The 13,728-nt window shown below is 54.7% G+C and overlaps 5 protein-coding genes across 5 annotated transcripts; 4 read left to right on the top strand and 1 right to left on the bottom strand.

Moving 5' to 3' along the window:
* Nucleotides 1-41: 41 nt before the first annotated feature.
* CGGC5_v009153 (uncharacterized protein) lies at nt 42-1,142 on the top strand (the record flags this gene model as incomplete). Its single annotated transcript, XM_032037461.1, has 2 exons — nt 42-686; nt 741-1,142. 2 exons carry the CDS (start codon nt 42-44, stop codon nt 1,140-1,142), a joined length of 1,047 nt encoding a protein of 348 aa, XP_031883669.1.
* Nucleotides 1,143-2,249: 1,107 nt separating this feature from the next.
* Nucleotides 2,250-4,069, bottom strand: CGGC5_v009152 (uncharacterized protein; the record flags this gene model as incomplete). Its single annotated transcript, XM_032037462.1, has 4 exons — nt 2,250-3,059; nt 3,114-3,330; nt 3,386-3,886; nt 3,951-4,069. 4 exons carry the CDS (start codon nt 4,067-4,069, stop codon nt 2,250-2,252), a joined length of 1,647 nt encoding a protein of 548 aa, XP_031883670.1.
* A 3,705-nt stretch (nt 4,070-7,774) lies between these two features.
* Nucleotides 7,775-9,788, top strand: BLRO-3 (Bilirubin oxidase; the record flags this gene model as incomplete). Its single annotated transcript, XM_032037463.1, has 2 exons — nt 7,775-7,917; nt 7,973-9,788. The coding sequence occupies 2 exons, from the start codon at nt 7,775-7,777 to the stop codon at nt 9,786-9,788; spliced, it is 1,959 nt and encodes a 652-aa protein (XP_031883683.1).
* Nucleotides 9,789-11,076: 1,288 nt separating this feature from the next.
* CGGC5_v009150 (uncharacterized protein) lies at nt 11,077-11,663 on the top strand (the record flags this gene model as incomplete). Its single annotated transcript, XM_066152126.1, has 3 exons — nt 11,077-11,122; nt 11,169-11,268; nt 11,339-11,663. 3 exons carry the CDS (start codon nt 11,077-11,079, stop codon nt 11,661-11,663), a joined length of 471 nt encoding a protein of 156 aa, XP_066008409.1.
* A 1,022-nt stretch (nt 11,664-12,685) lies between these two features.
* Nucleotides 12,686-12,991, top strand: CGGC5_v009149 (uncharacterized protein; the record flags this gene model as incomplete). The annotated part of the gene is made up of 2 exons (XM_032037464.1): nt 12,686-12,720; nt 12,775-12,991. 2 exons carry the CDS (start codon nt 12,686-12,688, stop codon nt 12,989-12,991), a joined length of 252 nt encoding a protein of 83 aa, XP_031883684.1.
* Between the last annotated feature and the right edge of the window lie 737 nt (nt 12,992-13,728).

Below are 13,728 nucleotides of genomic sequence, written 5' to 3'. Positions count from 1 at the left end.
CTTCTGATCTCCCCAGAAATCACTCCATCAAGATCATCAAGATGAAGTGCTTCTCCGCAATCCTGACCACCGCGTCCCTCCTCTCCTCCGCCCTCGCCGCCCCTACAATCACCCGCCGCGACGAAGCTCAGCTGCAGCAAGTACAAGTCGTCTATCAAGAATGCGACACCGCGACCTCCGTCGAGGTCTTCTCCAGCGGCACCGTCGTCGCGGAGGCGTGCTCCAACACCCTCGACACAGGCTCCTTTGCCGCGCTCCCGATCACGTTCGCCGTCGACCGCACCGGCGCCGGCACCGTCACGGTCGGGTCCACGACGTACAGGATCCACGAGAAGAAGGAGATTTCTGGCGGTATCGTGTGCGGGCGGCTGTTCGACGGCGGCGAGTCCGTGGTCTCGTGCGATATTGCGGTGCCGGCGGGTATGGCGTTCCAGAGCTTGAGCAGGCGGCATGAGTGTATCCCCGATGGCGAGACTACGATGGCGAGGGCGTTGCGTATTCGGAACCCGGAGCAGGAGTTGCAGGCGCGGTATATTGCGCCGATTCCGTTCCTCACCTCGGGTGAGACCGACACCAACTCCGAGAAGCGTGAGATCCGAAAGAGGCAAGGGTGCTATCCTCAGAAGTGGACTGAGCTGGTTGGGGACGGCAACCCGCATCAGAACTACTACCACTCCCAAATCACCGTATGCCATCCCCGCACCCTCAAATCCTCAAGAGCACATACTAACAAGACACAGGAAAACAACGAGTGCGGCCTAGCAACCTGCTCCACCGGCACCGAGACCTCCAAGTCCGTCTCCGTCGGCTGGAGCGTCGAGACGGGCGGCAGCATCAGCGAGTGGATCACCGGCGGCTTCTCCGTCTCCGTCTCCTGGTCCGCCGCGGTGTCCCAGGGCTGCGAGACCGAGCCCGGCAACACCGTCTGCCAGTGGTACCGGACCGCGCACACCGCCTACACCGTCCGCGCCGGCACGACCAACACGTGCAGCTTCATCCGGTCGCTGAGCGACCCCATGGTGCTCCGCTCGCCCAACACGAACAACGCCGGCGGCGGCTACTACTGCGTTGTCGGGGCCCAGTTCTGCCGCAGCTTGGGCTCTGCTTACTGGGACTTCAACGGTCGTGCTGGTGGCCCTTGAATAACAACGGGAGAGAGTGGGTCGGGGCGACTACGATCTTGGGACTTTCATGTTCATGGGCTGGGTGATACCCGCGGCTAGGGGCGAGAGATGATGGAGACGGGGGTTATTTGTTTACTTGCGATTTTACTACTCTTACAGCTATGTTTATGCGTCATTTCATGTCTTTGGGTCTTGTTCTTAGAAAGCGAATCGAATTCACAATATTCTGAATCAATTCGGCCTCCTAGTCTCAAAGGAGATACCATAACCGGGGCCGAGTCACTTCATTCTGGTTATGCTTAATTGGTGATACACTCCATCTTTCATTTCCACATCAACGCCATGCTGACAGATCACACGTGCCCCGAGTATGCTTAAAACATTGTTTCTTCGTATGCCCTTTTCTCCGAATGACTTAGTTCGTTCTGAGTAACGACTCTATTCATATACCGATCCCTGGACTAACGTTGATACCCCTTTCTCGAAGAAGACGCCCATAATAAAGCACTGCCCCTGGGGTGCGGCGACGGCGGCCTGACGATTTCGGTTCCGCATCTTTGCTCCGCGCAATTTCGGCGCGCTCCGACGCTATGGTCAGCCACGTTGTCGCGTCAAAATGGAAATTGGGAAGTTTTGACGCGACGGCGGGTGTGGCTCGGGCTTCGGGTGATGCTTTAAAAGTTGCTAGCGGCGGTGTTGGTGGTGGCGTTTCTGACCACGACGAGAGTCATTTCATGGATGGGCATGACAGATGATTGACAAAGCAGATGTCACGATTGAACTTGGGGCGAGTAGCGCTTCAGCTCAAGTCTGAGTGTGGTGAGGTGGAAATGACACGTCGGGAGCTAAGAATGTGTGGTGAATAGATGCCGGAAGGAGACCTGCTGGTAGACCTAGGTAGTGTGATTCGTACGGTGAATGGCCACCTGAAAATGAATTTGAACAGCGAAAGTATGAATCAACGGATGCGTATGTTCAATGGCAACGGTGTAGAGAAGTTATGTCATAATAGTCATCATTCATAAGGGTCTATGGTCTATAGGTATACAGTAGTCGAAACACAAGGAGAGAAGATAAATAATGGAAAAGAAAACCAGCTGTCACATCTAAATCGGAGCAAGACCTTTACCAGTTCGTCCTCGAGGCAGAACCACCCAGATTGCTGGTGCAGGTGACCTTGGTCGGCTGCTTGATCTTGTTGCCGCTAAAGTTCCAGACACCCTTGCCCGTGCCCGCAGCGGTCATGGACAGGATGGAGGTGCCGTCCTTGTTGGTGTATGACATCTTCATGCTGACCAGGTTGTCGTTGGTGTTGCTGGAGATGCACTGAACGGTGAGGGTGCCACCGCCGGAGGAGGCCCAGTTGGAAGAAGTCGCGATGGTGACCGTGTCGACGGGAGGTTTGCTGGTTGCAGCGGCTGCGGCAGAGCTCGTGGAGCTGGGTGTGGCAGCAGGAGTCGTCGCGGGGGTAGCGGGAGCAGCAGAGACAGGAGGGCACTGGGAGTTATCGAAGACTGTGACACCGGATTGAGGGAAAGGGTCGAGGGGACCCCAGAGGTTGCCGTCGGCGTCGCGGCCAAGACCATTGATCATCCAGCCGTAGCTGCTGAAGTCGTGGCCGGTCGGGGTCCTGCCGGGCGTAGAGTCCTCAGGCTGGATCCACTCAGTGACGGGAGTGACGTAGGAGCCCGCAGGTATGCCGTTTGTGGTGGGTTGGTTGTTGAAGTTGTTGGCGGTGATGTAGTACTCGCGGGCGTAGAGGACCTTCTGGCCAGCCGTGGTGCGATACTCGAACTTGTTGCGGGGCTCAGTGTTGGGCACATTGACGGCGGCGATGTCGCGGTAGACTGGCTGCCCGGTGCAGCGATCGTAGTCGATGGCTTGGATCTTGATGGGGTTGACGGTTGTTGCGGAGTCAGAGGTGTATCCAACGAACTGGGAGATGGGTTAGTTAAGCCTTTGATTAAGAGGGGCATTGAAGTTGCTGACCTTTGTCTGGGCGATCTCTTGGTTGACAGTATCAGCAGTCCAGACGCCAATGTTTGCATCTTCCATGCGAACATATGTTGGGGTGCCAGTCGTGGTGATTTGGATGTTGAAGGCTACCAACTCGAACACCACAATCTTGCCACCAGTCTGGTAGCCAGAGAAGGTGATGAAGTCGCCGGCAATCAGGGGAGCCATGACGTTGGCGTCCGCTGCTGGGCTATTGATGGCGTTAGCGAATGACGACATGGCGAAGAGAGGATGACAAGACTCACATGGATCCTTGCTTGAGCCCGGGGCGGTTGCTCATGGGGCACAGGGGGTCGCTTGCGCTGCGCGGAACGCACATGGGGAAGCCAGAGAAGGAGCTGACGCTGGGGTTCACGTCATCCGCGGTGAAGAAGGGATCGATGCCCAGGCCGGCGTTTCCGGCCGAGTAGACGGCATTGGGGTCGTTGATGCGGATGGTGACTGAAGTGCCTCCGACATTCACGGTGATGTCGCCGTTGAACTTCGTCTCAGTGATGTAGCCACTGGACGTTGTTGTGGCGAAGGGCGAGATTTCCACTTGCGCAGCTACTGCATTCTTGCCACCGACGATGTTGCCGACGATGGAGCACTCGTAGCCCTTGTAGCTGCCCGCACTTGCCACAAACTTGGGGAAAGGGATGAATGCAGCTGGGAATGTGACCTGAAGGTTCTTGGGGACGGTCACTGTTTGGCCATTACATGTGATGGAGCCGCCAGAGTTGAAGGCTGTGCCAGTAACAGATGCGCTGAATGATGTTGATTAGCATTGAAATTCGAGTCACAATTTCAGGCAGTTTGGAATGCACTCACCCCTCGAAGGCTCCGTCGATGTCAAGGGGGACATCTGCCGTAGTGCCCAGCTGGGCCTGAACCCCTGTGAAGGACAAGGTCACGCCAAGCGCTGTGTAGAATAGAGACTTTGAAAACATGATGAAGCCGAAGATCCAAGAATGAAGTCAAGTGGTTGTGTAGAGAAGATGGTGTGCTGAATGAGTTGGGTGGATAAGAAATCTCATGTTTAATTTCGCGATCAAACTCGAGTCTTATGAATTGCCTCGAGATGACTGCCAGAGCGTGTGATTGCCACGCGTGGCTCTTTCGCACAATGGCACAATGCTCGAGAGCCCAACCGTCTAGATCCTGCCGCTGGGCGAACCTAAACGCACAAAGGGTCAAGAATGTGGCTGCCATGAAGAAAGAATTGGGCCCAAGTCATGACTCCTTTGACGAGAACCTTCATACCCCAGAGGGCGGCAAGTGGGGATCATCGGCCACTAGGCTTTTGCTGGTTGGTCCAGGACCGAGAAGAGGACCACGATATCGGATGCCGAGTCTAGTGATTGTGCTTATGCACATTTGCATACGGGTGTGTTTGTGTGTTTGCATGAGCTGATATGCAGTCTGCACTGCAGCCCGGGATTCTCAGCAGGCGGTGATGCCGCGCGCGGGACTGACGACGGCCAGACTATTCACAGTCAATGCGCGAACCACTAGAAACACAAGTTCAGGTTAGTAGTCCTATGCAGATCTCCACCATAGCCACACAATCATGTGCGGAGATGAAGGATCTGGACCACTTGCCTTGCATAGAAGGAGGGCTGGACAGCTGAAGAGCTGGTAAGGTATCGATCACGGGCTGGGGAGATGAGGGTTTGCTAGAGCTGACCCATCTCGTCGAAAGCGTTGCGCCTCGAGTAAACTGATCACCGCCACATGAAGATCGCATTTGTTTGTGGCAAACAGAGGCTCTTTCTCTGTCAAAGATACCCCTGAATATCCTCGTGTTTTGGCGGAACGTCTGCTGCGTACCGTTGGAGAGCGAGACACCTCGTGGCAGGCGAGACAAAGAGTGTCAACGCTTCAATATCTCTTGAAGACAATCCGAATGAACGGTTCTCATATCCACAACGTTTGGGGTGAAACGAGGAGCGTTGGGGGCTTAGAGACACATCGGCTTGTGGGACGGCCACTCAGGCCAAGGAAGAGATCGCGTGGCCGCATTGTTCAGATCCGACAGGCCGGGACGCGGAGAAGTGGGCACGACAAAGGCCGGGATGCGTCGACGAGGATTCAAGGTTAAACAGTTCAAGGTTGATAAGCCAGACTCTGGACTGGGGTTTGCAGACACAAAGCGCCGAGGGACACGGTCTGGCGCGGTCGAAGTTGGTTGAAGTCGTCGGAGGATTGGGGTGGTTAGCGGCCCTCTCCCAGACCTAAAAAGGGAGGGTGTGGTGGACCCTGAACCTGGGTGCTTAGCTAAGAGGGTGAAAGAGCCAATCATCCGAACTACATTTTAAGCTTCATAAGCGAGGCCCGCTGTCTGAGCTGAGGCGTTAGCGGGAACTAGCGGCTTGGCGTCAGCATCCCGGAGCGCGGCAGGGACGAACAACCTTGGGGAAGGAGCCAGCCAGCCCAGGCACCTTCCAGTCCCTAGAGCCAGGCACCTCGCACCTCAGGCAGCCCCCAGGCAGGCAGCTCGTCACGACTTGCCCCCCCTCCTTCCTCGTCCCGTCCTTCCCCCTCCACCTCACGCATTCCTCTCCTCCCATTCCATTTCCGGCGTTATCGCATGGTCCTCTCTTCATCTCCCTTTTCCAATTCCGGCGACTTCTTCAACACTGCCTCCACGGCTTCGATTTTACCCCTGAGATCAGACTGCTCGACTGGAAATTTCAGACGAGATGCATTGTCCGAACTTCCATTGTCCTTCTTCATCCGAAACCCATCGTTCTGCTGCAGCCCGCAGAGCCTCCTCTAGTACGAGATATCGTCGAATCACCGCATCATGGACGGGAACACGATATGCAGCAAGATGCAGCTACATCGAAGAGGCGCACGATAGTCTCGTCAGCTTGGCATCCGACTCGAGGGGACAAGCTAGCTGACTGCCACCCGCGTCGTGCTGGCCTGTCGTCCAGCTCTCACCGAACCTTCACGCCCAGCTGCCAGGATTGTCAGCGTGGGAGACGTCGGGGCCAGAGTCAGCCTGTCATCATTGACATGAGGATGGCCCGAACTGCGTTGTGGCTGCACCAGCCGACGCGGAGGACCACCACTTGGGTTCGTTGGAAACCGGCCGAGTCTCGTCAGGATCTAATCTTGGGCATCACTTCCCAAGTCACCTGGACCAGGCACCAGATCGACCGGGATGTCCGCTTTGCGATGCTAACCCCGCCTTGTCGAGGCCTTATGCAGAAGATACGATGCAGCTCTTGTCGAGATCGAGACCATTGGTTCGGGGCTCAGGACCCCTGGTTGTGCGACTGTTGAATCGGAGCCTGTCATTCGCCCCCGCTCACCGAGGCAACGCTCCTCGCATCTGCCGTCCCAGTACCATGGAGCTCTTGCAGATCAGCTCTGCCTTCTATCGATTATTCCATGTGCACCGACACCCATGCAATCTGCGGCTACCGGTGTTGACGCTCAAGCCTACCTACCTACCCTGTGATATCCCAGAATAACCTTATGGAGGTCTTCACTTGCGCTTTTCTTAGCGGACTGTTTCAACAATTTAGGCTCGCGCTATTGGGTACTGGCATTGTCCAGAGTTGGAGGCTGAGATCGCCACAACGGCCTGGACAACAAGGACAATCAGCATCCTCAAAGAGATGCCACGCTACGTCGGTCTTATACCCGTTGTTGCTTAGCGCCCGAGTCTCGGTCGGCTCGTATGTTAACTCCAACATCGGCGAAGGACCACTTGCTCGGCAGGCAAACCTCGTCTGTCAGGTTGATACTCTGGATTCTGCACTATCTGCCAGTAGTGCGCTTCCGTACCGCGCTCCCATTGCTTCTACAACCGAACTTGCATTAACGTACAGCAGGTGCCTTGCCTTCAATGGGCATGTGCAACCGTGGGCTGGGCCTCTATTCGCAAGAGACTCGTCCATGAGAAGTGGCTGGACCTCTTCCAACAGCTGCTCGCCTGCAAGTGGAGGCGAGTTACCCGACCATCCATCCCGTTGGGTCGGCATGAGGCTACTGAACCAGAGTCCCGGGTGGTCGAAGCCCATGCCCCACAATCGCGCCTCCAGCTGAGGACTTGCAACCGTCGCGTTTTCCAGGTTGTCTTTGATTGTTTCAACGATGACCGTTGGACTCTCGTTCTTTCACAACGATCCAACGTCGACTCCACCGCCATTCAGCGTCGCATTTCAGGTTGGAGGACTAGGCGCCAGCCCGGCGCGCCGCAAGCCTCCTCATCCCGCCATACGCTGCTGGAGCTGGCGAGGGCGGCCCAGACCAACACCCGTCTTCCTCCAAGGGGCTAGCCCGGGACTTCCGTGCGAATATCGATTGCTCGAGATGGGTCGATGCTTCTCTATCACGAATGGCCGCCATGATGGCTTTCCTTCCGCCGCGCGGCGTGCCCTTGTCGACGACGACTCGATCGAAACATCCCGTTGCCAAGCACGAGCGGGCCGGGTATGATTCTTCTCGAGCGTCGATACTCATCGAGAAAGCAATTAAATACCCTGGTCATTTCCCGCCTCATCCGGACACTTTCCTCATCACTCTCATCGACAATCATCCACTCCTCTCTTGACACATTCAAGGCGTCGCCACCCGTCTTGGCCAGCACTTGTCACTAACATAGCAGCTCTTGGCTTTTGCCCTTTCATATTCTATTCATCATGGTTTCCCTTTCGGTTCGCCAGTCTCTGGCAATCCTTCTCACCCTTGCCTCCGACACTCTTGCCAAGGACTGGCTCAGCCCTGAGTACACCTGGCTCTATGAGTTCCCTCTTCCTATCCCTCCCCAAAAGCAGGAGAAGTTGTAAGTCTACCAATATCTCAATTTGATCTTCAGGATCGTTTCTAACACCAAGCAGCTCCGACAAGCCGGTCATCAACCCCGTCACGGGCAAGAAGATGAGATACTACGAGATCGAGATCAAGCAGCTTAGCCAGAAGGTGTACCCCAACTTGGGCAATGCCACTCTCTTTGGATACGATGGTGTCTCTCCCGGTCCAACCTTCATGATGGAACGTGGCGAGGAGGCAGTGGTCCGCTTCACCAATCATCACCCGAGCATGGCCAACTCTGTCCATCTTCACGGTTCATACTCGCGCACCCCTTGGGATGGATGGGCTGAGGATGTCACCAAGCCTGGGGAGTACAAGGATTACTACTACCCCAACAACCAGGCTGCACGAACCCTCTGGTACCACGACCATGCCATCGACCACACTGCAGAGAATGCCTACTATGGTCAAGCCGGCGCTTACATTCTGCACGATCCTGCTGAGGATGGTCTTGCTCTTCCCAGCGGTTACGGCATCTACGATATCCCTTTGATCCTGTCTGCCAAGCAATACAACCCTGACGGCTCCCTGTTCTCTCCCGCTAGCGAGACCACCAGTCTTTACGGTGATGTCATCCACGTCAACGGACAGCCTTGGCCCTACCTGAAGGTTGAGCCTCGCAAGTATCGCTTCCGCCTTCTCGATGCTGCCATTTCCCGCACCTTCCTGCTTTACCTCGAGAACAGCAAGGGAGAGCGCGCCGATTTCCAGGTGATCGCGTCCGACGCTGGTCTTCTCACCGGTCCTCAAAAGGTCCAGGAGCTGTATATCGCCATGGCTGAGCGCTACGAGATCGTCGTCGACTTCTCCAAGTTCAAGGGCGAGAACGTCACTCTTCGCAACACTCGCGGTTTTGCTGCCGATCAGGATTTCCTCCACACCGATAAGGTCATGCGTTTCGTGGTCAGCGACCAGTCTGTCGATGACAAGTCCGATGTTCCCTCTTCCCTCCGCAACGTCCCCTTCCCCAAGGACAAGACCGGAGTTGACCAGCACTTCCGCTTCGAGCGTACCGGCAGCGACTGGCGCATCAACGGTGTCACCTTTGCCGATGTCAACAACCGCGTTCTCGCCCGCCCCAAGCGTGGCACTATCGAGGTCTGGGAGCTTGAGAACAGCTCTGGCGGTTGGTCTCACCCCATTCACATCCATCTTGTCGACTTCCGTGTTATCAAGCGTGTCAACGGCCGCGGCGCTGTGATGCCATATGAGTTCCAGGGCCTGAAGGATGTCGTCTGGCTCGGGCCCGGTGAGACTGTTACCGTTGAAGCCCACTACGCCCCCTGGCCCGGTGTGTACATGTTCCACTGCCACAACCTGATCCACGAGGACCACGAAATGATGGCTGCCTTCAACGTCACTGTCCTCGAGGATCTTGGGTACACCGAGGAATACTTCGTGGACCCCATGGAGAAGGAGTGGCGCGCCAAGCCGGAGACCTCCAACGCCTACAACTACGACTCTATCAAGTCCCGCATGCAGTTCATGGCCAACTACCAGCCCTACAACAACGTCGACGAGGTCGAGAGCCGCCTCGATGCCTACTGGGCCACCAAAACCCTGTCCACCTCCACCATCGCGGCTGCCAGCTCCACGCCCGCTGCGGTCACAACCACTCCCGTCTCTTCCTCTCCTACCTCCACCATCACTGCCAAGGCCACCACCACAAGCAAGGCGGATGATGACAAGGGTGGAAAGGACAGCACGAAGGACAGTGGCAAGGATAGTACCAAGGACAGCGGCAAGAAGACCACCACCACTACGAGCAAGAACAAGCGCGGTCTTCGCTTCCGCAACGCCAACATGCCGATGCCCAAGCGCACTGCTGCGCCCCAGGCCTGAGTTGTTCGATGATGGTTATGAGCTCTTTCTTTTTTCTTTCCTTTTTCTTTTACGAACTTCATGATTCCTTCATTCTTTATAGATCATAGACTTGCGAGATACTCCCCATTTTAAGACTATTTCCTTATGGAGGCGGTGGATATATGGCATGGCCTCATACTTTTGATGTTACATACAGTTTGTTAATTGAACAAAGTTAACTTAAATTGCCTGGTCCCCTGATCTTATGCTGGTGCTGGCCTTATAAACGGATGAATAATAAGTTAATTCTCGGTGGAACCATGTTACTGTCCATGACTTTACGTCGCTCCAACGTCGCAATGTGGCAGGCAAACGTTGTATATACCTACGGCCAGGTTCAACTCCCTGAAGGGTGCCTGGTATGTCCGATGCGACCACCTTTCGGCATAATGATTCGTCGCAAGCCAGACCGTGCACGCTTCCGCAAATCGCAGGAAAGTATGGTCATGTCGGATGCTTGCCGAATCGTAAGCATGAGCCAGTTTTGAGGCTGTGTTGGGCTTCGCAAAGGATCATCCGCTGAAGTTGCTTCTAGTGTGAGCCGAGCAATGTGTCAGGAGCCCCGTCGCCGACTTGCTCATGGTGGGGTGGGGCGCATGGTGTGATGGTGGGTATCCGTAGAAACTCGCACGCCGCCCCCGCGACTGAAATGTACCGATACTGAGACCGACTTAGGTTGCCGAAACATTGCTGTTAGAAGAGAGGGAAAGAAGAGACACTTCAGCGTTTTTCTCTATACCCGGGTACAGAATACGGACATGCTCAAATTTCTCATCCCGCTAGTTTGGATTCGTGGAAATACTGAAGCGTGATTAGCAAGACCTTTTGGCCGAGACAGCCTCTTTAAAGATCTTCGACGGTGCTTCTACATATCTGGCCAGGGCATTCGTCAGTACCCACACCCCCTTTCGTCGTAAGGCTACTGCAGGAATGGCTGGCGGTACATCTGTATTCCTTTCTCAGACTTGAAGTGGGGGTACCTTATCTACTTCATTGGCTCTGATTGGGGGGCTTGTTCTGACCCTCGCCACACACCCTTCCTAGCGAGCTTGAGGTCGCACAGAGCAGGGGTTTTGACATGCCCAAGAGGCCGAATCGATTGCCTCAATGGGCGTATATCAACCACGACCTGCCCTCCTGTTTTCCTTCAAACTTCCAACACACTTGACCAAATCAGCAATCAGGCATCCAAACCGAGCTGTTTCTTTGCTCCATATAATATTGTCCACCTACCTCCAGACCTATCTTCCCTTTCTATTATCTCGACATGTCCTCCGAAACACCACGTTTTGACATGGCATCTCCTGACACCGGTAACAGCCCATTCCGTCATTTCTTGCACCCAGCTAACAAGAGCAGATCTCAACCAGCCCATCTCGATGGATACGACGGTCACGTGTTTGGGCAGACATTCGTTTTTCCGATCCGAACTCGCCCTGATTTGCAAACCATTTCATACGTAGGCAACCAACCGCTGAAGGCAGCCAAAATATTCAAGCATGGCGACCCAATACTGTTACCTGGAGCAGGCAGACATCAGGCAACGGAACCCCTCACGCCAAGTGTGATGACTTGATCATGTGGACTTTAGACGCTGATCTCATGCAGTCACCATCACTACATCACAGAGTACCAGGCTGCTCATTGGAACACGTGTTCTACCGCGGGACCTATTTGCCAATACGAAGCTACAGTGCATATGCGTCAATGCATGCATACGACAATGTCCAGCCCGCTCTCGTTATCGCCAACATGGGTTCCGGCAGTTTGTGGCCAATGAGCCCTCACCGACTGCTCATCTTTTACGCCCGGCGAGTGCTGCCAAGTGGCCATCGGCATTGCACATTCACCTAAGTCCATGCGACGTCCTCTCAAGCCAATTGGTCTACCGCAATTGTATCCGAGCCCGACGGCAACGGAATTTTCAGAACGGAGAACGAACGCCGACTGCAACGACACCGGGTGTAAGCGCGCTCCGAGTTCTCAGGTCACTACGTTAGTTCATCCGCGCCTTCTGTTAGTGTTTGGACCCGCAAGCCGCGAAGAACTCACGATGCTGTTTGTGAATATCACGGAATTTCATGACAGCAGACCTGTGACGAGCATGGACAACGGGACTTTCGGCGTGTTTCAAGCTCGGAGCGGAGGTATCTCAAAACGACACCGATTTCGACTCGGCGCTACTTCCGATGACAGCCGGACTACCGGCTTTCGGACTACCGGTCTTCGGATCGGCCACGTGCTATGCCTCCACATGATCACAACCAACACTAACACCAGAGTCTCTTCTGCTACTCAGCAATACTTGAAGCTGGCCCACAGTCGATTGAAGCTGACCACTTGTCGTGCCTATCTCCTTCACGTCTGCAACTTATCTGCTTTCACAACAACACTCCCCCTCCCTCATATTGCTTCCGCCAGGTAAGGTGGAAACCTCACTGGGTTACCTCCCCGCCCGTTGGAATTGTCCAAGAAGGGAATATTGCCTGAGCGTGCTATACAAGGAATTGACTGACGCCTGCCTCTTTCATTCCATATCAGCTGACCGTGGGTATCATTGCAATCGGAGTTGGAAGGGATGATGAGCTTTGCTAGCGGGTTCTGAAGCTTTGTGGGCCAGCGAGGCAGATTGGAAAACGCTTATCTTCCCCCATCTGGGGCGCGCCCATCTTTGACATGCCGCGAGCCTATAAATGTCTCCGCGATACAGCCATACCTGGCAGCTGTTTCATTGACAAAGCACTCACAGTAGTGACGAATACAAAATTTCCACGATAATTCACTATCTCTTTCTCAAATCTTGCTGCGTGAAAAGCCGTGCACGCCTGAACACACAAGGCGCCGCACCGAAGACTCGATATTTCGCCAGCACTTTCATGAGCGACAGGTCGCAGAAGTCGAACTATTCCGGGTACGGCCACATCACACCAAGACAGCGCCCTCCTGCATACTGATACTGGCATAGAGATGCTCCCGAAAAGCCTTCTCACAAGTACTTCTCAGCCGATTCTGCGACGACCCAAACAAAACGACGACAAGCCAAGTTCGAAAGTGCCCCTGACGGATCTGTGCACCACGTTTCCGACCCGAGCTATAGCGCCCAATCCAGCAAAAGCAAGCATAAGACTGCAGCGAAAAACAAGATCAACGACTTCGAACGGCAGTTCAACAGCCATTCCTAGATCGGATTTCGAGTCCTCTCAAGGACGACAGCGAAGAACCTGGAAGGCTCGAGGCACATAAGGTGATAATGAGACACGTGTATCATGATGCGGTTCTGCAGAACTGGATATCGAATGTCAGGACTCGGGATTTAGAGATAGATACTATTTCTCGCCATCCGGTGGCATGTCTTGGTAACGACGATATGGTAACGCAATTGGAATTGGTCGTTAGCGAGGGGCGTTCAGGAAGAGATGTCTAGCGCAATTTATTGGGGACAGGGGCGTTGAATATCATCGCCCTCAAATCTGCTTTGACTTTCGAAATGGCATCGATGACTTGTGCAGTGTTCCTGTTGCGATTTGGGGGCATGCGCACTAGCGTGAGGCTATTGGTGCTTCAATTTGAGTCGCTGCTCGATCCCATGTTATTTACTTCACGAGAGCGACATACAAATTCTGGCAGTGAACTGACCCAGTTGCGGCTCTCTAGCGGTTTCGCAAGTTACAGCTCTCTTAATGTCCCAAGTGTAGGATATCCAATCGGTGTCAGTCTGGAAACTTTGCGGGGAGCTCCGGGTAGTGGAGCTCCATATCCACCGAGCTAATCTCCGTCCGGGGCTGGACAGCGGAGTTGGAGGGTTGGAGAAGTGGGCCCAGATCAGTGACCGTTCCGGCTCTCGGCGCGCAACTCCCTTTCCAGCATGAGACCCAGATGAGCAGTGATACCTGTGAGAAAGCTGCAAGAGAGTCTACAA

This window comes from Colletotrichum fructicola (genome assembly GCF_000319635.2).
Source record: "Colletotrichum fructicola Nara gc5 chromosome Unknown KSG_Nara_v1_contig05, whole genome shotgun sequence".
NCBI classification, from domain to species: Eukaryota; Fungi; Ascomycota; class Sordariomycetes; order Glomerellales; family Glomerellaceae; genus Colletotrichum; species Colletotrichum fructicola.
This window is presented reverse-complemented; position numbering and strand designations above follow the sequence as displayed.